This window comes from Rhopalosiphum padi, chromosome 2, assembly GCF_020882245.1.
Source record: "Rhopalosiphum padi isolate XX-2018 chromosome 2, ASM2088224v1, whole genome shotgun sequence".
Lineage (NCBI taxonomy): Eukaryota > Metazoa > Arthropoda > Insecta > Hemiptera > Aphididae > Rhopalosiphum > Rhopalosiphum padi.
The window spans coordinates 76,628,679-76,651,645 of NC_083598.1; the positions used below are offsets into that span (position 1 = coordinate 76,628,679).

General features: G+C 35.4%; 1 protein-coding gene across 1 annotated transcript in view; it reads right to left on the reverse strand.

Moving 5' to 3' along the window:
• LOC132921754 (homeotic protein ultrabithorax-like) overlaps nucleotides 1-22,967 on the reverse strand; it is a 238,853-nt gene that overhangs the window by 111,382 nt on the left and 104,504 nt on the right. Inside the window, 2 exon segments of the mRNA XM_060984947.1 lie at nucleotides 2,106-2,814; nucleotides 2,816-3,036. Of these exon segments, the coding sequence (XP_060840930.1) occupies nucleotides 2,749-2,814; nucleotides 2,816-3,036 (287 nt within the window). The 3' untranslated portion in view covers nucleotides 2,106-2,748.

The following is a 22,967-nucleotide window of genomic DNA, read 5'->3' on the forward strand; positions in this document are numbered from 1 at the left end:
GCCGTATACTCACGCGTACAAGGGTCACATTCGCGAGGGCACACACAATGGTAAATAGAGAAAGAAAAGTAGAGAGATAGAGAGATGGTGATAGGGAGAAAAGAGAAATATATAGCGGGGAAGAGAGAGAGATTATATTATGTACGCGCTTATAACATGTCCCGGCGGCATAACTCTCGAGTACACGACAATTGCAGTGTGTGTGTGTGTGTGTGTGGATTTTTCGATTTTTTTTACGATCCGATAGCTTCTGAATGAAGTCATTCCGAAACTACATATGCGAGTATACATACATAGTTATATATATATATATATATATATATGTAAATACGCATATATCGAGTCAACAGTGCTTGTGACGGTGGTGGTACGGCTTTTATATGTAATAATATTTATGCGGTGTCTCCAGGATATCGTATATTTAATGTATACCTATATAGAATACATCGAATACAATTAGAATCGGATATTATAATATATTATATTGATTAAAATGTCCGTCGGAACGTGTTTATCGCCGGCGTAAGACTGAATTGGTATATAATATGCGTGAACAAATAATAAAATACGATAATTTGTCCGGTGGCGTTTTATGTTATATTATATGAGCTTCTATATCGACAATGATGACTATACACTGTGTGTAACCACCGGACGGTCGTAAAAACTCGGCGAACGTCGATGTATAAAAAAAATATCGCAAAAATCAAAACCCGAGATTGGACGAAAACTTGTTGTAACTACGGCTACCGGAGTGATGTGCACAATCATATTTATCATTGTGATAATAATGTGCAGTAATAATATATTATGTTATATCACCTATATATAATTTCATAATATATAAATCCCACGTTTTCGAATTTGTATCCGTTTATTGTAAATTATAATATATTATACGTCGCGTTTGTTATAGAGATTATATACGTGCGTGACGAATATGATACACAAATAATATGTCCCGCAATATAATATAATAAATTAAAATATGATATAAATGATATAATATTTCTTTTATTCGATAATAATAAATCGTTTTTCCAACGGCGAATTGACTTTTTGTTTTTGATAAATTAAAAAAAAAATGTGTACAGTCGCAGATAAGCGTACCTACCTACTTAGTACCTATTTATCACATTTGTTTTCATTCTATTTTGTTATAATGTTATAAATAATACATAGACAAATATTCCGAGACAGTTATTAATACTAGAAAATCGCAGTAATCTATATTCTAAATTGTGTGTAGCCAATCTAATTTTTTTTTATTCTTTGTATTATATTAAATCGTATTATAATCTTTATCGTTTCGATCGAGTATACGTTCGACTTCTTAAGTCGTAACATTTAGAGCAATTTTCCCGCGATATATAATGACGTTTGCAGGACGATTATTATATAACTGGCGTTTATTTTTCGGTCGCGCAGTCATCGATGATATATTATATATTATATTATATTATATGGTCGTCAAAAACATGAAATAATATATAATAATATATTATGCAGTATAATATAGAAGAAAAAAATTATACACGTCTAAATACCGACAAGGACGGTACCAAATTTGGCGTTTCTGGTTTATTTAAAAAAAAATAATAAATAAATAATAGTAATAATATAATAACACGGGAGACCCTCGGGCGCATGGGACGTCTGTATAGTATAATATAATATAGCGACTAGTTTTTGTGGTGATCGGACAAATTGAAACGCTTGAGCCAAAGACTCCATAAGGTCGCGACGGCTGACGATTTTTTTTCGTCGCCATAGTCCCCGCTCTCACACACACACGTGTACGGGGGCCCGACCGTCACTGATCAATTATTCCGACAACGCTGCAGCATGTGTGCAGCAGAATTGCCTGAAACAAAAGAACGAAATTCTCGAAATATCATGAAGCCGGACGCGGGCGATGGCGGTTCGGGGTGAAAAAATATTTTTATAATATAGGTATATAAATATCTTATACATAATGTCCATAGTACCTATACACACGCTTAAACGTATATCTACGTATATTATTGTATATACGAGTTCTATATCTATCTATCTATCTATATATATATTGAAAAATGTATTTAAAAATGCAGTCGTCCTCTTACCTGATGATCATGATCCGAAGGATTCGTATAGCAGCGCGTGTGCGCTTGGCATTCCGGCAATCCTGCAACAGCAGTGCAGCAGGTCTTGTCTCGGCGATGGCGGCGACGGTGACGTCTTCTTTTCGCGATGCGGATTTCGTTGCCGTCGTTTTTGCGTCACGCGACGAGCTCGGCCGCGCGGTTTCTCTTTGGGACGATTCTGTATGACGAGCGGTTAGGGGGGGGGGGGTTGGTGATAAACACACTTATTACGTATATAGATTTCGTATTTACATTTACAGTATTATATTTAAAATATTTATTATATATATATATAATGAAAAAAGCGACATAATCCTTATGGATACATTATTTTATAATAATATATAAAGGGGATAATATACAAAATTATACATGAACACAACTAGAAACAAACACGATGGTCGCGCGCGCGACAATAGTATATTATATAATAATATAAGGTTGCACGGGTAAAAAAAAAACGAAAATTACAAATTTATGTACAGAAATAAAAACGTTAAAAAATATGGCGTCGAAGGGGGTAAAAATAAAAATAATAAAACGATAAGGAAAATTAATGATAACTCGTATATAATAGGTCGGGGGTGGTTGTTTAAAAAAAAAAGTGCCATCGTCTTTTCTTTTAGCGATCACCGGCGGCCTGAGCGGCTGCCAGCACGGCGGCCTTTTGCGCCTGTGCCTGTTTTTCCCTGTTCGTTAAGCTCTTTGATGGCTTGTATCTCTTTTTTCAGCTTCATCCGCCTGTTTTGGAACCATATCTTTATCTGCCTTTCGGTGAGACACAGCGCATGCGCCATCTCTATCCGCCGCCGGCGAGTCAGGTAATGGTTGGTGTGGAACTCTTTTTCTAGTTCGAGAGTCTGGTATCTGGTGTACGTCTGTCGACCACGGCGTCTGAGTCCATTTGCTCCTGGAATTAGAAAACGAAAGAAATTAACCAAATTATTCCTTTATAAGTTTAGAGTAAATATATCTATTGTAAGTATAACGTATGGATGGAGTAGGAACGATTATAATATACACATCACATTGTAATATAGTCTTATAAGCGTTCGCGTGTATTATATTTTATCATATCGCATACATTATGAATAATAATAATAATAAATTGCAACCTACGCCATAATTAAGCTATATGTTTATAACGATATGATCGAATTCCATGTATGAGAATGTGTTGATTAAGATAATACAGTAGATATTTATTAATATGTAGTAGATTTATTTATCTCTATTCATTTTCTATGCTTAAATTATTCAGTTAATTTAATAAACATCTAATAGTTTGATAGGTGCGTATATATTTGTCAATACATATTTAAACCGTTGAGCATGTCATAGCGAACTGCAATATTCTATGTATAATTTATGGAACGCTTAGAATGAGTTGTAAATATTTTTATCACCTTTATATTAGATATACACAATAAATAATTTATATTACACTAGGATCAATCTTTGGCATCACAACCGCGCGCGTGATTATTTATGATATTATATGAATATATTATGTATATAACAAAATTAATTATTCGTGTTCATTCGTAGATATAATGTAATAATATTATTATGGTAACATAATATTTTTTGTAATCAGTGAACAGATAAATTATTTTTTAATTTTAAAATCACGTTATATGTAGGTGCATATATTGAGCGCACCCTGCGAAGCGTACGGTTTACATCGTAAATCATCGTGCACAATCTTATATAGCATAAATGAAATTAAACGATATAATATGCGCAACCATATTAATATAATTACAAATCAATATTAAACACTTAATAACGAAGTCTATAATATATATATATATATATGTTTGACACGGTTGTATATTGTAACGATCACTGAAGTCTTACCATGGTTTTCATATGAAAAAACAGGTTTATGATATGAATAAACTTCGGATTCAATATATACATAATTTTCCGACATGTCTCGTTTAAAATTCGTTATCTATACTGGCTATATCATTCGTTTAAGGATATATTATAATGTAAATCATGATAGGTTCATCATTAAACTTATATATATTTATTAATGCAGGGAAGTTAGTGTAATAGTGCTTATATATATATATTTATAATATACTCTATACACTATACTATGCTGATACAAAAACATATTTTCGTACATTAATTTATTTTTAATACTTATATTTAAAGTGTTTTAGCACAATCTCTTTATACCGATCGTGATTAGCTTTCAGGATTTTTTTTTTGAACAAGTTTATGTTCTTAATACATGAATGTTACATGTATATATTATATCATATAGCGATATGTAAACCACGGTAAAGAAACAACGCAACTTTGGAGAAAGAAAAACCAAATATATGTACATATGTCATATATATTGCCTATATGCAGCGAGCTGCATGGTGCACCACTAATGGCGATCATACAATACATACATACTATCAGTGGGGATTCTGCGCCAATTGGATATACCTATTCAACGACTCTGGCGGCGGCGTGAACGCGGGCGGGCGGCCATGCCATCCGATTGATTTACGACGTCGGACCGGTGAATTACGGCCATGTTGGGGACTCGTGACGTCACACGGCATCCGAAAATAAAAAGCAATTCTCGGTGATGGCCACACGAAACGAGCTCAAGTGCGTACACCTCATGGGCTAGGATTTTTAATTCATGCAACTTTTGCGTACATTGATATGTATATTAACAATAATATTTTAATTGTCTTTGTAATATTTTTTTGGAAATTATACCAAAATTAAGAATATTTTTAAAGCAGCGGCGGCATGTTTCTATTTTATAGTCACCTGGAATAAATGGTTCCACAGAGCGTTATATATACGGGAAAATAGAGTAAAATATCGAAACTGAGAAAAATCTTGCCTTTTGGACACGTTCCACGGGCCAAAGTAAATAATTGAATTTGTGGACAAACTCACTAGTGTGTGTGTGTGTGTGTATAGCGTGGTGGGATGAACCCATTTCTATACTTAAATGTATATACCTATATATTGGACGACGGAGATGGTAGTGGACGTGATTAACAAAGATTATAGAACTCGGCGGTGTTTGTAGGGAGGAGCGAGTAGTGGTGAGTAACCGAAGAGAGACGCCTTCCGTTTAATTCGCACGCGCTATAAAAGTCCTATAGGTATAATGGTTTATAATCCGATTAAGAACCCTATGTCGATATAAATATATTATACATGTGTGTGGGTACGTAAACGCGCGTATATAGTGGCATGCGCCGCGAGATTTTACCTTTTCGGCCGCAACCGTCGATAAATTTGGCTGCTGGTCCCCCATACATACGAACGGACATCGTCCGCTCGTGATCAGTCGTATAGTTATAAGTTTTCGGTTTGTGTATATAGGTATATATACTATATAGGTAGCATAAACATAGTAAGTACAAAGTATATATTATACTTATTCTACGCGTAGGTATACAATCATTGCGGGAAGCGGTAGGTACAATAATAACACTTAAGAAACTTTTACTAACGGTCTTTTTTGTTAATTGGACGCGCAGTAAATACATACACAAACATATATATATGTGTGTAATACAGATTTACGTCTGACCAGTAAAACGATTAGATACATTTGTAAACCGCGTATTATTACCAATGATTGTGGATTGCATTCTTACAATCATCTATACCTTCGCGCTGCAGATGTCTCCAGCCGAATTTATTATATCTGTAAATGGGTATAATGGGCACACGTGTAAAATATAATAATGATAGTGGTAATAATATAGTATTTCGATGAATTGATTTAAAGAATACATCGTGTATGTAGGTATACGTAATTGGACTATCGTCAACCCTGTTTGCCCGCTATAGTACTGTAGTAGCTATATTATATACATAAAGAGAGAGAGAGAGCGATTTTGCGGTACCGATCTCATTTTGGCTGTGGCTGAAGAGAGAAAAGGAAAAGATTGTTTTTTTCTATTCCACGCTGCGCTGTAACATGTCGGGATGTATAAACGAAGGAAGAGCGCCTACGCTCGGTAGATTTATAAGATATTATATACCGCGCTCGGGCGTTTAAATCATAATAATGTATTCATTTGCGGTTGTAATAAAAAATAATAATAATATTGTTATTATAATATACACGCTCGTTCACCGCCTTCTATATACGTATATTGGGTGTCGAACGATTGGATGTCTTATTAAACGCGCTTAGATTATTTACAACAAACAGGTATATACGCCTGTACAGGTATATTATAATAAACATTGCCGAACCCGTCGTTTGGCGATGAAAAACATTATATTATTTTACGTATTATTACTATTTTAATACTCTATTTATATTTGTACATAATACAGTATACGACGCAAGTAACACCTGTACATTTAGCGTTGAATTCTAAATAGAATAAAAGCGAGAAAAGGATATAATAATATGTCCTAAACATTATCATCTATATAACGGTACATATTCGTGACGGTGGGTCTGCATTATTATACATTGTCCTCGAGACCGTTGCAGCGGGAATCCTTCGGCCGTACAAACACGTTTACGATGTTATTATATATATATATATATATATATTATACTGTATAACATACGAAAAGAAAGAAGGAAAAAATAACCCGAACAGTATACACTCCTACTGGGATGTACAGACATAAACGTATATAATGTGTATAGAATTTTATTATATGCATGCGTCGTGAAGCGCATGACGTCTGATTTAGGGTGTACATCTCTTTACCTTGTTGAAAATCGGTTTTTTGATCATAACGCTCCTTCCAGTTATCTCAAAACTCGGTCGAGTCGGGAGTGGACTAAAAGTAGAGATTCGCAGAAACGACTATCTGTTGCGTATACACACCACCAAACCTATTATATTTAATATTATATTATATATAATATATAGGTACCCATTATATGAATTTATATAAAATATATACGCAATACGGTCTGCAGCCTGGATGCAATATCGTTTTTATATTATGTATAAAAGATCTTCGTTTACTTTTTCATTTCTCGAACGTCTGTCGTACAAAACATTACAATGATATATTATATTGACTATACGCGTACATAAACTGCAGGTAAAATATAAATGCCACGTGCGCCTCAAGCGAATTTATATGGATGAGATATTGTATTATTATATAGGTACCGAAGGGTAAATCGCCAGTTGCAGCGTATACCTTAGATGTGCTATGTATATAATATTCGCGATATGAGCTGAGAATTTGCATAATTGAACGCGAGTATATATGCAACGCAGAAACGAAATGTATATATACTCGAAAATAGAAGGTGCGTGTGTTGGTATATATACACACGATCTAAATAAAATAACTCGTACAACTATATACACAGGGTTGATTTACGGCCAAGAGGGGTTTAGCTCACCGGCGGCGGTGTATTATTATTCAGACTTCTGGCAGGCTACACACACACACACACACACACACACACACACACACACACACACACACACACACACACACACACACACACACACGCACGCACACACACGCACAACGCACAAGTATAAATACGTTTTATACCAACAAATTGGATGCCGAAGTAGCGTGTGTGTGTGAATACGTGTATAAAGAATGGGAGTATAGAGGGCCTGCGACGACGACCGGAGAGGACGAGCTAGCTGAGTAGACCGGGGAAATCGGCCAGACATTGTGCTCCCGAACCAATTAAAGTAACGGCATAAATTTCCAGCTCTCGCGACAACCCAAGAAATATATATACTACACGGTGTGTGTGTGTATATATATATATATTCGCTGCAATTCGCACGCGATTCGGAGGAGGAATTTCGCCGAAGGGGTCCCGCACTGCTCGAGGGATGGTTTATATACGCACCTCCCCGTTCGTCCCGTGCCCAGCATCCAGTGCGGGCGGTGAAGTGCGCGACCCCGGGGAAAAGAATTAAATTACCCCTCTTCAGCCTCGCCGTTGGACTGGCTTATATATATGTATACGGTATAAGACGTGATGAACGGACGACTACGATAAGAGTGGAGGGTTGTGGAATCAGAGAAACAAACCGGATATTCGAGGTGTCGTTCTACGACCGGAGGGGTGGGTCTTTTTTTTATACGGGTATATATACATTTTTTTCTTATACTTTTAAGTTTGTCGTTCCGGAACGTAAATACGGTGGCGAATTCTCCGGCAAAAAGGTGGCAGCGGCGGTGTGACGTGACTTATGCGTTTCGACGGGTCGTACATTTATATAAATTACGATACCTACCTATACCTATTAAGCTGTTTATTTTTGTAAATCTATAGGGTAAATGGAGGGTGGAGGACAACCACGGGGCATCACTATTATATTATATATACTTGCGACAATTCGATTGTACACTTAATACCTGAATATGTATAATAAATAATAATAGGTATAATATGACCAATATTGTTTGTGATATATTATATATTAAATTATAATATATCGCGATAGTGGGTTTACTGGATGGCTTTGGAATAATAAAATTTGCATTCGAAATACACATAAGAGAGCTAAAAAAATCCCCACGTACACGAAAACCAGAAGTGTCGCGGTAGCATATATTAAGTATAATAAGTATCTATACAGAATAATATTGTATAATATATTATAATATGGTTTTTATACGTGTATGTTTTTTTTTATATCAGTAAACACGCTGTTTATTAAGATATTTTCTTAATCTTTGTAAAATATAAAACTAAAAGACTTTTACTTAAAAACTTATTAATATTACAATAACGAAGAAAATTTGATTTTCCAGAAAATTAATAATTTTAGTGAAACACGGTCCGATTAATGTTACATAAAAAACTTGTGTTATACAACGGGAAACTTTAATTAGTTTCAAAACTTTGTGTGAACGTTTATACGCACGCCTTTCGACCGTATATTAAAATATAAAATGAAAATATAATAATACATACGAGACGTATCCCTCTTATTATACATTGTTGAACTCAAAAAGCGAAAATCGTAATTTTAACCACTCTCCGCGAACGGCTCTTTAATACCATAATAAATAATAATATAGGTACGCAATATTTTTAATGATATCGTAGGTACATTATATTTTGATACCGAGGACAGTCTCTGCATAGTAGTAGTGTTTTTACATTATTGTACATTTTAACTATATTTTATACACTTTGCTGCTACATTACTATACGTATTACTACATATTATTATTTTAATTGACGAGCGAGTTTCCGTCTTAAATTTGGCAAATTATATATTTATGCATATATTATAGCTAATTTTGTTTAAAATAAAATTATTTCGCAGGTCATACATAAGACAATATTACATGGACGAAAATAATTATTATTATTATGTGATAGTTTGGTTAACGCTTTATATACATATATAAAATATTGATGTATCTAGATAATAATATATGCATACGTTAGTATTTAACGGGTGCATTGTTGAACAATATTTTATAATTTAAATTTTAAAATAATATAATTATGCAAACGCATGTATAATCGCGCGCGCTTATTATGTGAAAAAATCGTAATTAATCCAAAAAAATAATAATCTGATCGTAAACTGTGATTCAAAACACTTGCACAACACATGTATAATATATACATATATATATATATACAAAACGTAAAAATTATATATTATGTACTCAGATAAAACGTTTTGCGTATATATAATATTATATGATGTATAGCGTGAAGAAGTCGGAGGAGAGCGGCGGATTCGCCGTGAGCCGGAGGTCTGTGCGTGTGTGTATGCCTTTGGAAAAACTAGTTTTACGACCGTCGCCATGTTATAAAACAGTTTATCATATTATAAGCGTCGTCTCGGAAATGGTGCGCGGCGGCTGAGGGGAAACCGGTCCTGCCGCATAGGTACGACGACTGCGACGACTAGACGCTGCCAGCTAACCCGACGACGACAAGACGCTACCCGCCGTCGCCACGGCATCGCTGCTCTGCCGTCGAATAAAAAACGTACAAAGGTATTAATGATATTATACTGTGATTATTGCCGGAAAGCTACTCGCGATACTGAATGTCTGTCTATGAAACTGCTGTCAAGAGAAAAATTAAAACGTGAAAAACAGTTCCGCCAGCCTAAAAATTGTTGGGCGAAAGATGACTAGCAGTTGAGTCTGTATAATATTACGTGAGCATTTAATACTCAACTGTTCAGTAGGAAATCTTTTTTTCAGACTCAGTTTTTGTACATACGCAGAGGAAATGTCAAAGAATATTTCAGGGGGTGCAAGTCTGTGGCTGACTCGCGCGAGAACGACACACTTCGGTGGGTCCCGGCGGTATCCATATCGAGGATGATGACAATATGAACGTAATTTTTTCTATCAAATTATGATTTAATATTTTTCCTTTAGTAAACATATCAAGTGTTATCTTTTTTCCCCACTGAATTCGCGGATGTAATATTTTTTTCTTTTTGAAGCAAATCAAAAATGTCTAAAATATAACACGAAACATTATATACTGACGTTATTTTTAAATACATGTTAATGATGATGGTGACAGGAGTAGACTGTCTCGTCCCTTCTTGAATAGCTTTTAAAGTTGATATAAGGCACGCGGTAGTATAATGAAAAACGTACAAAAGCGGGAGAACATACTACAATCTTTAAACTTGGAGAGAATTTTATCAAAAACGGTTACTCTAAAAAAGTATATAGGTATTATTGTGTTGATGTAAGTAAATCCTCTCATAATAATATCATGCCACTGGCATTTGGAGCTTATAATAATGAGAAATTTAAAAAATATATAAATACTTTTTCGTTGAAATATCTTTGCGAAGTTTGGTAAATTGATAAGTGGTGGAACTGCGGAGGAATAAATAAAAGGGTCTATAATGACAATATAATAATAAAGTCTTACAGTAGGAGCTATAACTTTTTTTTTTTATTACTCCTGGACGGAGCTCTCATAATATTGTAGCTATATCTCCTTCATATTTTTATTATATGTATTTATAATTGTATTTGTATATGAATATATATAGGTGTAAACGGCAAAACAATAAAACATAAAAATATCCACTGATAAAATAAAAAAATGTAATCATAATAATTATAATAATGAGGCATTCAATCGCGGATGATAGAGAAGAGGGAAAAATGTAAATTCGTTTTTTAGTCGCAGGAATGTTTATGTGACAGAATCTGGAAACTATATAATATATATATATATATATTATACGCCCTGTCCTGCTCGCGCAGCATATATACTATGCCGTTCTCGCACTAATTCACAGCGATTCGCAATTAGCGTATATATGCATATTGCACATATACCTATATATATATTACTGTAACAACAGCTATAGTTGCAGTGGCAGTGGATAAAATGTATTTACCGACTGCATGGCCGCGTTCACCGGTCTCTAATGAACGCCTCTAGAGATGTCTCATTTACACCACCATAGAATATTATATATGAGTATATATATATATAGATATAAAAGTGATAGGTAATAGGTATATAGGTTATTACGTATAGCCTGTGCGTGTGGTAACCCGAACCAGAGTTTTTACTTGGTCACACAGCAGACGATTTATGTGTGCCCCATATCAAAATCCGATAAATTATAGGACGTATAGCATATAAACATACATATTATATATTTTATAATATAATATGTGAAAAAAAAATATTCAATGATAAAATATAATACATATTTGCCGGAAATTTAATGCCGTGACATTATAATATTATAATATTATTTGTAAATTGACTTGGTCCTTATAAATATAATACTTACAATCTTGCAACACTACAGCATTGTGTATGTGTGTGTGTATGTGCTATGCATGGAGGAAGTGTTGGATTATCTAGTGAATAATAACATTATCCTTCCCCCTAAATTGCACATTATGTGTTTTTATTTTATTTTTTTTTTTTGATATGAATTTAAGAGCAAGCCTCGCCGGCCGCCGATTTATGTACAGAGGCGAGTTGTGGTATACGTATACAACCTCGTCGTAATTTATTTACGAAAATTATAATAAGCAAATTGGTTATATCTGATGGTAATAAACTATAAAGGACTTGAATATTAAATAGCAAGGCGGCTACAGGACCGGGGGATCGTTGCCGCACACTCCGAGACTGAATTCGTGTTATAAGCGAATCGCATCTTTGCGTCATTTAGGCTTTCAAAGCCACCAAGAGGGGTTATCCGGCAATAGTAAGACGTTATTATATACACAGAACTTAATCTGATGCGACATGAGTGCCGAAATAAAGGGGTTAAGACGTAATATATTGCTGGATTCGCATGATTGCTATGATTTATATGTACTATGTTATTAATATATACGCACGTCACGAATTATGTACATTATAATATGTAAAAATGAAAATTATTAATTGTGTATAATTACTGTTACTGCCGCTGTTTTTCAAGACCGTTTTTTAATAATAATTAATTTCAAGAATAATTACTAATTAGTGTATTGTGCGTGCGAATGGTACACTTGCACTGGTTGTAATATGTTATAATACAATATTATTTGTAAAAACGCCACGCCGCAATAACAATAATATTAATTTTTGTGGGTACTTACATCTTATCGTTTGTATTATATGTTTTAAATGTTGTATTGCACTGTATTATTATGTACACATTGCGCGGTAATTTTCATTTGAGTATAAATAATACAGCATATAAAAAATTATGTTATTATTTTAACGCACGTATAGACTTATATTAATATTATGTAGGTTGTAGGTATACTAGGTTTATGCGCATGGTGTACACTTCATTGTGGAATTCATCGTCATTTCCACCCCAATTATGATGTTATAGATATTTTAAGAATATCGAGTTATTGTGCTTTTGATTTTTAAATATTTAGTGTAATTTTGCTCCAAAATAATTGTTTTCTTTTAATTGAAACTTCCTTAAAAAAAGTCTAAATAAACAATAGTTAATAATATATGACGCCAACTTTTGTTATGATGACAACTATTATGTCATATTATATACACTGTGCTGTGGTGGATTGCGGTGATGTTTATATTATGTGTATTAATATATATATACATATCTATAATATAGGGAAACACTGAGCGTACCATGTAAGAAATATTGTACATTTATTATCATATAAAAGAGTATAGTAAGGTACATTGGTCGGAAACGAGACAATAACGTTATTGTTCCGGGACGAAAATGTCAAGTGGCGAAATCGTCGCACGACCGACGGGGGCGAAGGTTATGTTATAGGTTGTATAGGTACACGAACTGAGTATGAAGTAGTGAGGGTACTCTCCAGTATTTTCTGCCACCGCTGCCGCTATTTTGTGATATGCCGGGAAGGTGTGAAAAGTATATATTAATATAATAAATACCTATTGTCTTATTATTTTACCTTGTCATCTGGACGCGGGTAAACTACTTATTTTGTTGCGTGAAACTTTATTTGATACCTATATTATTATGTAGTACTATACCTTGTGTATAAAAATATAAAACGAAAAGTTTTGCGGTACGCGCTACTACATATACAGTTATAAGCTTTTCCCATTATAGGTATTATAATATATAGGTAATAGACGGTACACGCATAGGTATATAATACTCCATTAATCCAGAGCGCAAAGGAGTAATGGTGTTATGTCACGCGGACAAATCTTAATATTAGTCGTTTATCGAAAATGAACTACGTGTGGTTCATCGCACAGCCGTGTTTAATATAGTTTACTGTTTATATATACATAGGTAAATGATAAAATATAATATAAAATGTGTACAGAGGACCACGTTATTTCCATTCAATCGAAAATCGTCCGTATAATACGATAAATGATGATCACGGAATAATTTAATAACAATATGTCATATAATTATAATAGCTATATGAATGTCTTATTAACTTCCCTACAGCCCTTTTTTTATGGAGAAACATTTTCGTTTAAAATTTTAAACTTATTTTCAATACCTAATACTTATGTAATCTAATATTTTAGTTTACCGAATAAAGACAAAATGTAATATTTCATCTTATACTTTCACTCATTATATTAACTATTGTAATTTTCCTGTCAATTATTTTTAAATCATTTAGATGAATAAAATGGAATATCTACCTTAAAATAATTTTGATGCCAGTAATATTATATTATATAATTAAGTAAGTTAAGGATATAGATAGTCAGATAGGTAAGAAATATTATTTTGTTTAATAAAAATATATTTAGGCGCATACCACCTTCTACATTAATAAATAGCTGCAATATTGCGTTTTCAGGAATAAAAGTTATACACGAAAATGACGATTTAAAGTAATTTACGCATTGTCGAAAAAACACTCTAATCTCGTTTGCGGTCGTTTAGAAAGTTAATTTAATTTTTATTTGGGTGGGATATTACAACTGCACGTGCTGAGTCACTTAAGCGCGTACACGTATATATACGGAATCAACTAGACGGATCGAAGGGGTTCTAAGTTATATGAGCACTGCCACGCAGTTTCTTGGAATTGAATTAGAGTAGGTACTTTTATCTAAAGGTCATCACTGGATTTGCGGGAGGGACAAAACTGTATATGTATACACACCTACTTTCAGTTATGGCTATATTATATGTACGTGTGCGTTCCGGAGCATTTGAACCGTGCAGCTCGGAAACTTTTAAGCAAACTTCTCAGACGTCCCGGACTATGGGTCGAACGCTCGCGCTAATTCACTCAGACTCACACCTAAGTGTAGTAGTACGCGCATGTTATCAATTTAACCACAAATGGTAAACAAAAAAAAATGTATTCACAGAAATCGTTTTTTTTGTTTTTTTAAATTTTCAGTAATGATATAAAACAAAGTTTAATATAATGATAATCCTTTACAGCGGATTTATCCAAAAATAACTATTTTGCGATGTGATTATATGATTGAACATATATTGTATAGTCATATGGCCACCGCTACGCAAAAATACAGAATTGAGCGGGGGAAAAAAGCCAACCGGCGTAAGTACGTTTGACACATATATATAATTTATACGCGCGGTGCGTTGGCAAATCTAAATATACGAATCCGGCGCAATAATTCCAGTTGATTTATTCACACCTCGTAAACGAGTTTTTGGCAAAACGAATAATGCGTGCCGTGCTGAGGGCGGGAGAGGTGCGCCTTATCGGTCGGGTCCCGGTAAACCACCCACCGCCAACGCTCTTGCGGGTGACTTTAGCGAATACGCAAGCGCGCGGTTGCTCTCTCTCTACCTTTCTCTTTCTCTATATATCTATCTCCCTCTATCTCGTGTCTCTCGTACCCGCCACCACCATCCACTCAAAATCCAATTAAACTTGACCGATAAATCAACCGGCCGCGATAGTTAATAATGTTGTGCGGCGGAGGCAGAGTGGGAATGGCCCGCCACCGTCATACAAGGGATAGGGAATATGTATATACTGCAGTTGCGAGTCGTGACAAAAATAAAAGCTCGGTATATATGTATACAGTTTTGTGTGTAAATGCAGTATACCTTTATGTATATATATTCTAAAAACGTGACAAAAATTATGTGAAACACGTTTTAAATTAACGGGCGGGTGGTGCGTATATACATATTATATAGGAAACTGCGGCTACGGGTAGAAAGAGGCGACGAGCGAAACGAGGAGGAAAAAATCGTGGGGACTGTATACAGAGAGAGAAACAGATAGTGAGCTCGCGCGCGCGCGATCGAGCTAGCTTCCAAGGATCATGTTGGGGTGCGGGGGAGAGATAATGCGCGCAGGGCCAATAAACATAACGAGCCACCACCCCCGTCGCCGCGCCTCTCGTCCGCCCTACCAGTCTCTACTATAGCAGCGTGCCACGTCTTATTTTTAATTGGCTTTGTGTACAAACCTCAATGGAAAAATAAAGAGAACTTCCGCCGCCGGCACTGTTGCAGTATAAATTCTGTTGGAGGTTTTTTCTTTTTCTTTTTTTTTTTTTTTAATCTCGAAGACACTAATAATATATATAGTAATAAGGATAGCACGCGAGCGAATAATAATATCGTTACGGCGTATATAGATTAGTAGCCCTTGCCGCCGGGGAGGGTATTATATGTAAATTCAAGGGATCGGTGAACTATGGCGATAAAAAAATTATGCGCGTTTAAAAAATGCACGCTCGCGCACTGTGTGCAATATACAAGTGCGCGATATGGGTCCCCCGGGTATGGTGACGGTCGGGTCGGAGTCTTTTGGCGGGCCGTTTTCTTCTCCAAACGACGCGTTTACGAATGAATAAATGCGTGCGTTGAAAAAAAGATAAACGCGACATAAAAACGACACTCCCGGAAAATTATTTACGTTCAACTGTAATAATCGTGTATATATAGTATAATAATTTATTTTGTGTATTATAGGCATGAACTTATACGTAGGTATATTTAATTTGTCCCCATTGTAGCTGTGCATGAGTAGTTATACCTACAAAAACAATTTCGGCGTATAAAAAATGACGTTCTGTTTGTGTGATAAAATTTATAAAAAAAAATTAATTAAATTATTAAAAAAAAATTGTATTTGCTTATCGTTGAGTAGAAAAAATGTCCAGTATACCGAATCACGTTTTGAATAGCCATTGATGGAAAGCTCGGAGCACTGTTTCGGTTTGAGATTCTCGTGGCCTTATAATATAGGTACCTATATTATAATACAATATAATATATAACTAGCATATTTTATTGTTAATGGTGGTAATGAGAGATTTTTAGGATGATTTTGATCAATAGTCCCAGAAACAGTTTCGTTATGTGTTATTGTAATTTTTTGCGACCGATGAATGTAATGAGCGCGATATCGTCATCAATCACGTCACCAGCGACGCCATTACGGCGGCCCCCGCTGCAGTTGGTCGGACGCCCTCCACCGCTGCCGCCGCCGCAACGGATTATAATACACACACACACGCACACGCACACACACACACAGACACACAAGTTTAGAGTTATACGGAGACGTGGCCGCGTAACGAGACGGCGGCGGCTGTAAACGTCCTATATGTGTATGTGTATACGTGTGAGTATTTATATTATATATATATATGTATGTGTATATTTTTTATGACTTAATCGCCGTCACCGATACCCTATAATTTACATAGAGCGTTGGTTGTCCTCTATATAATCAACGGGGTAGTCTCTCCGCCGGCATCGTATATTATGTTCCTATAATATACCTTCACGTATTTATTTTCTTTTTTCGGGCTATAGTTGCCGGTCTCGCAAACGGGTCGCAATACTATATTATACGCGCGCACTCTTACTTATACATACATAATATCATAGTCATAAAATATTTATACATAATACGTACATACTTGATAATTATAACTTATATAATATGTACGCAGATAGGTAGATATAATAATATGTGCTGCGTATGGGTAATATAATATCATCGCTGAGCTCAAAACGTTGAGAATAACATAATTAAACAAAACGGTAAACATTGCGAGTCGTGTATGTGTGCATGATTATTAAATTTAACGAGATAGACCGAAAATCCAATTCAAATATAATATTATGTTATATATATATATATGTGTGTGTGTGTGTGTGTGTGTGTGTATGTGAGTGTGTTTTGAAATCAATCCACTGTGGACGAATAAAGGGTTTATTATAAAACGGTTATTCGACCGGAAATCTTCGACCACCGACATGATGATGTTATAACACGAGCTGACTGCGTATCGGGCTATTGGTTTATCGAGTCGAAATTTATAGAGCCGAATATAAACAACATCACAAAATTATATGATCTACTGTTCTAGATTATAAATATTTTAACCGATAAAATTTATATCATACCCGCACACGACGACTATTTGCTGCAGGACAAACGCACACACTATAGGCCTACAATCGATCAGCTACTACACGACGCGTATAATTACATACACGCATATTTATCGCTATATAGGTACCTACGTCGTAGCGTTTTTCACTTTTGTGTGCGTTTCAATAATACACACACATAAATATATATATAAGTATACGTATATAATTAGATGTGTGCCTCGCCTAATTTATTTAAATCACCAATCTAAGTGTTTTTTTCCTCATTACAATACATAATATTATTTACGCATATACCTGCAGGTACCTATAATGGATGCATGCTGCTGCTCAATGAAATGTATACGATGCGTGTCGTCAACGGTATAATGCGAACTAAAATTGTACACTGATTTGTTATTATACTTTATTGTATATTATAATGACAGTCGCAGGCGCAGTAGGCACGCTATACGTTATCGATTTACTAACCTAAAAAAGTAGGCGTTTTTATGTGTTTTAAACACAATAATATAATGTAACACTGATACGACAACTACCATTTATATACCAATAATACTTATATTATGTTATATATAAGGGTACACGGGTTCCATGTGTTCTGATGGCTGATCATTTCAATTTATTTGATAGGTATATTTATCGATGGGAGCGAGGGAGGACTTACGCTCGCTTAATATGACACTACCTATATGTGAACGACATATGGTATGTTCCAGTAGAACGGAGTAAAAATATGTTTTAATTACCTATACGTTAATGAGTACAAAGTAAAAGAAAATTCTGAAATATATAAATTATTATTACTTCCTGTTCATGATAATACATTCTAATAACGCTATTGTAGATATAGGTTTATGTGAATAGATACATAGTTAATACACACTGTGATTATTCGATGCGTATAGAGCATAATAGTCCTTGGAATAGACGTATTCACGGTACGGCGTCATATAGCTTCACAATAAACCATCTGTATTCGAACGAGTCAACCGATGTTGGTGGACACAATATAATAATAATTAAAATTTTCAGCTCGCAATTGAAGAAGATCGTGTGTGCCTAACAAATTGCAGAATTGAGTAACGATTGCGTGTGAACAGTATAATATTTAATACTCATCATAATTTATTATTTTATGGGCACGTTGTTGGTTATGCAATTTTTTAATGGAATGTATATTGCAAAGCTTAGATGTAAATGTTTACAAATAATATAGATTTCGATCGACGCACGTACACGATTTATATTATATACAACGGCAGTCGATTTGTATATAGTCTAAATTTTGCTGAGAGAATTTTCGAATTTTGTTTATGTCGTGCATCAACACTCGGCCGAATAAAAATAATACTTGTTCAACGCTCTATATATTATATTTAAGAGCTATGGTGCATTTACGTTTTGGTAAACATTTTCGTCTAACCCGTTGTAAACAAGAATGCGAAAACTCACCTCTTATTCATACATTATGTGTATAGACGTATACACACGCCAGTATTACCTTTTCAAGGCAATGTGTTTACAAAATGAATCTGCTTCATCCATCGTTGAATATATACTTTATCCGCCAGACCATTAGTTATATTTTATTTATTCGATTTGTTAAATCTCGAAAAATATTAAAAGTGTTTTTGTTTGAGTACCTATATAATACCACTCGAATTTACATTGTATATTATACTTGATTAATGGACGACCTCTAACGCATTACCATATTACTATTACTATTAAAATGGTGTGCACATGCGTTTGTTAAACGTTACACGCGGCGGTTCACACATTCTAAAAAACTTTTAAAATGTCTAACTGTATATGTATATACATACGCATATGTTACTCGAAACTACGTGTTATAATATTCAGTTGGAATACTACAGCGGTGGTGATATTTATTGTATACGCGCGTTCTTCCGCACGAATACCTATATGTATACATGTATGCGGGAAAGTAAAATATTGTGTGTATGTGTGTGTGTAGGAATAAAAATGGATCGCATCATTTATACGCACAACTCGTAAAGTAAAAAAAAAAGTGTTGACTAGTTTTATTCCTAAAACGATCGTAAATAATAAAAATAAAAATATAATAAAACTTTGTACGAAACTAGTTGGCCTAGAAGTAAATAAATAATACAGAAAAAATAAAATACGCGTTTAAACTTGAAATACAGTATACCTACTGTAACAACAATAACCGTACACGCGGCGGAAAGAAAATAATATCGACGACGCTTCAGCGCACTCGATGTCTGGTTTATGGTGTTTTCAAGACCGTAAAAAATAAAATATAGCGCGAGTTCTCGACGAACATACGTGTACATTCGAAGTTCGAACGTGCCACAGCGGTGTTACCTGTACGTGTAGGCATATCATGATATTCTAATAGAGACGTTTTTTTATTTTACTGGTACTGCACATCATCACGAACACTGCATGTTATATAATATAATATATTTTAATACGTCATTATATGTGTGTTATACGATAAGAAAAAATTGTCGAGAGAAGAAAAATAAGCATTTACTACCCACACAAATATATGAAATAAAAAGATTTCCATTGATAATCTTACCGAGGTCTTCGGCGCAATGTCATAATAACAGTATATTTTGTATCAAATAGTATATAAATGTTTTAAAAAAAAAAGTTTTCTTCAATCTCGTAGACTTGAAAACGCGCGAGATTTACAATTGGCCAGCGAACGTGGGAGGAAACGAATGCGCGCGTGTAATTAAAACAACAAGGGAGCCGATTACCGGAGGCATTTTGGCGGCGGTGACGGTGTGCGCAGTAGTCGTCCAATTAAAAGCGGTTCCGAACAAATCAAAAGAAAAACCTAACCGGTACCTATACGTACACACACATGTATCGCGTACGAACGTCGAAGACGAATTAAAAAAGAAGGAAAAAAACAACTGGAACAGAAAGAAATCCCAAACGCACCGAGAATGAAAAGAGCGAAAAAAAAAACGAGAAACCATCGTCGTCATCAGCTTTGCCCCCGAGTGTGTGCATATTTCTCTCAGTATACCTACGCGTATATCTCTACACGTCTCACAGATCGAATTTTAATGATCAGTTTTTAATGGTCTGCCGATGTTCTGGTTTGTGTTTTTTTTCCTTCTTCTTTTTCTTCTTCTTCATTCTACTTTAGCTTGCTGCTGCTGTCGCTGCTGTTGTCGCTGCTTCTTTCCTCTCCGCCGCCGACGACGACGACGTGCCTTTTTTTCGTTCATCTCTATTATTTTTTCCTCGTTCAGACGCCATATCTCGGCCGGCGGATCGGGTTATGTTTTATTTATCGACGTTTTGCACGGTGCAGTTTCCTTTGTTTTTTCCTATGCGCGTCCTGCCCCCTCCCCCGCCACCATTTTTTACGCGCGCACGACGGCGGCGCGTAACTATATATAAATACGCTCCGAGAATTATCATGTGCTGCTGATGCTGCAAAAAAACAGCCAATTAGGTCGTGCGCGGAGTCCTGGAATTCCACCGCCGTTCTTTTCCAGTTATCATTTTCAACAAGCCACAGATCAGGTTTTATGCGTTGCCGTGCCGTACATGGATCATAATATACCGTCCCCGTTTTGGACTCGGAGACAGACTACGAATATTATTCGAGAAAAACGTGAAAAAGCTAACGGCAGCAATGTAGCAGCAGTCGCGCAACGCGTAGTATTATATGAACTAGAAGGAAAAAATAACAACGCGCACGCGATGATATATATGTATGCAAACTGTCGCGCGCACTATCGTGCAGCGAACGAGCGTGCACGCGGAATACTCAAGTATACGACTTGCCTACGTACATTATGTTGTACTAAACATCAGTTCATAATAATAATTACATAATATTGGCTCTACGTGGCTGTTCGGATGATTTCCTCCCTTTTCTCGGGTATATCATATGTATCATACGGATATTATTATCTTGCGGATCTGAAACGTATTTTTTTTCATTCCATTTGTATTTACCCGCGTTTATAATATTATACAGTCATAGTGCAGCCATTTTTCTATACATGTACACACATCGGATCGCGCGGTGATCATTATTACCTTCACGGTGCATCATAATAATAATATATAATATCATGCCGATCGTACGACGGTCACGTGCACGTTATTTCGTCGAACGTACACGCGCGCGCGGATATAGGAAACGCCGTGGTGGCGCCTGTCCGCTCGACCGTGCAATGTACGTAGGTATACATCATGCGACGAATATTATACGTGACCGCAGCGCATACACCTCTAAGTACGTGTGATAGTGAAGGTGGATGTGGTCGACGGAAACGCGTATTATCCGTCCGCCTTGCGTGCTTGTAATTATATTATTATTATATCCCGTGTTGGGATTCTCTTGACGATTTTTTGGTCGGTTTCGAAACCTCAAATTGTCGTTTCGTAAATTTATTGAGCGCGAGTACACTTACACAATATACCATGATATTTCATTATTATTGGTTGTGACTTATGATAGGTCTAGCCAAAATCTACACATCGTATATACAGCATATAAACACACTGAGTTTGACTATAATAATACTCGTATTTGTATAGTTAATAACAATGTGCGCATCTATGATAACAAATAATAATAGGTGTTTCTCAATACACGGTTATTTTATTTATTTCTCGCCTCGTCGCGAAGTTCTTTAATTGGCAGAGGGTATTATCGTTGTTGTTCCATATCTCGCATCCCGATTCTGAGATCACACCTCCCCGCATACCGCCACGGCCGAGGTTACCCGGTCGGTAACGCGTGGTCGCTTCTCGCGGGATAGTGGACAATCGTGTTCGGCCGTCACGCGCATTTGAAAAACGAGCGGCACGCACTGCATCGCATACTGCAACACGTTCGGCGCGGGAGACGTTTTAATAAAAATACAAATCTCGCAAAGAACGTGCGGTGGAGTTCTGAGAAAAACGGGGTGCCGGAGAGGTGTGGAGAAATCTCTTATACCACCGCACATTATATATACCGTTCTCAGTATTTATATATTATACTATATATTACATTATATTACATATACGTTGATGGTATGAATAACACAAA